Below are 1,328 nucleotides of genomic sequence, written 5' to 3'. Positions count from 1 at the left end.
TTTAGAACTATTGGTTGAATAAAGATGCCAACAGCCTATAGCATGGCAGAAAAGAAGTTCAGGTCATTGGTCTTGGAGTATAAGGAAAGACCATGGAGGGAAAGGAAGAGAATATGAAGAGAGGAGAAGATGCCATGGAGTAGGCAAGCCATGAAAACATGGACATGAGGGCTGGCCAATAGAAATTAAGATTGGCCTAGATGGAATATAGCAAGTCATGTATTGAGGTTATTGGCAGGGAAATAGACTTAACAGCATAGAGGGGGTTTAATCTTGCCATTTAGTGTTTATTTTCCTTCTGCCCCCTTTCATTTCTCTAAAAAGCCCAGCTTTAGCTTTTTTTAAAGGCTTATCATAAGTATAAAAGTTTTATGTCTTGGTACTTTCTCTTCTGGTCTCTTTGGCCTCACCGGTGGAAGCAAGATGACGAAAGGAAAGTCATCCTTTGGAAAGCGTCGCAATAAGACGCACACGCTGTGCCGCCGCTGTGGCTCCAAGGCCTACCACCTTCAGAAGTCGACCTGTGGCAAATGTGGCTACCCTGCCAAGCGCAAGAGAAAGTATAACTGGAGTGCCCAGGCTAAGAGGCGAAACACTACCGGGACTGGTCGGATGAGGCACCTAAAGATCGTCTACCGAAGATTCAGACATGGATTCCGTGAAGGAACAACACCTAAACCCAAGAGGGCAACTGTTGCAGCATCCAGTTCATCTTGAGGATTTCAATCGATCATAAAATAAATGTTCTGGTTTCAAAAAAAAAAAAAAAAAAAAAGAACGTTTCTCTCTTCAGCTAGATTGGAATGAACAATAAGGAAATCAGGTAAACAGAAGGGTTTAGAGAAAGGAAGCTACTCAAACTTGAGGACAGACAGGATAGCCCAATGAGTGGGCTGGTGAGACCTAGGATAGGCAACGGGCCAGGAGAAGTGAAGGCAGAAAAAGACCTAGGACTTTAAAACCAGAAGCTCACTGACAATTCAAGGGATAAGACTGTACTGAAGGAGCATGTGCGGAAGAAAAATGAGCTTAGACAGAGACAGGAACCCCAAAAGAGGAATACTGATCTGAAATGTCTCCCAAAAGCTTAATTTAATTCAGGTGTGGTCCCTGATGCAGTCATGTTAAAAGATGGAGCCTTTGGTGTGTAATTGGATCGTGAGAGCTCTCATTTCACCGATGCACTATGCCATTGGTGGATTCCTAAGTAAATGTGCTATTAAGGATGGTGACGAGGTGGGACCAGGTTATAATAAGTAGGTATTGGGAATACAGACTTAAAGCCATATCCTCTCCCCACCCTCTCCCCCTCCCTTTTTTCCCCTTCA

The 1,328-nt window shown here is 43.8% G+C and overlaps 1 protein-coding gene across 1 annotated transcript; it reads left to right on the top strand.

The window, feature by feature from the left end:
* Positions 1 to 413: 413 nt before the first annotated feature.
* Positions 414 to 772, top strand: LOC148007806 (large ribosomal subunit protein eL37-like). Its single transcript, XM_087601427.1, has one exon. It carries the CDS (start codon positions 424 to 426, stop codon positions 715 to 717), a length of 294 nt encoding a protein of 97 aa, XP_087457553.1. The 5' UTR covers positions 414 to 423; the 3' UTR covers positions 718 to 772.
* Positions 773 to 1,328: the final 556 nt, after the last annotated feature.

Source organism: Rattus norvegicus, chromosome 1 (assembly GCF_021556685.1).
Source record: "Rattus norvegicus strain SHRSP/BbbUtx chromosome 1, alternate assembly SHRSP_T2T, whole genome shotgun sequence".
NCBI lineage: Eukaryota > Metazoa > Chordata > Mammalia > Rodentia > Muridae > Rattus > Rattus norvegicus.
This window is presented reverse-complemented; position numbering and strand designations above follow the sequence as displayed.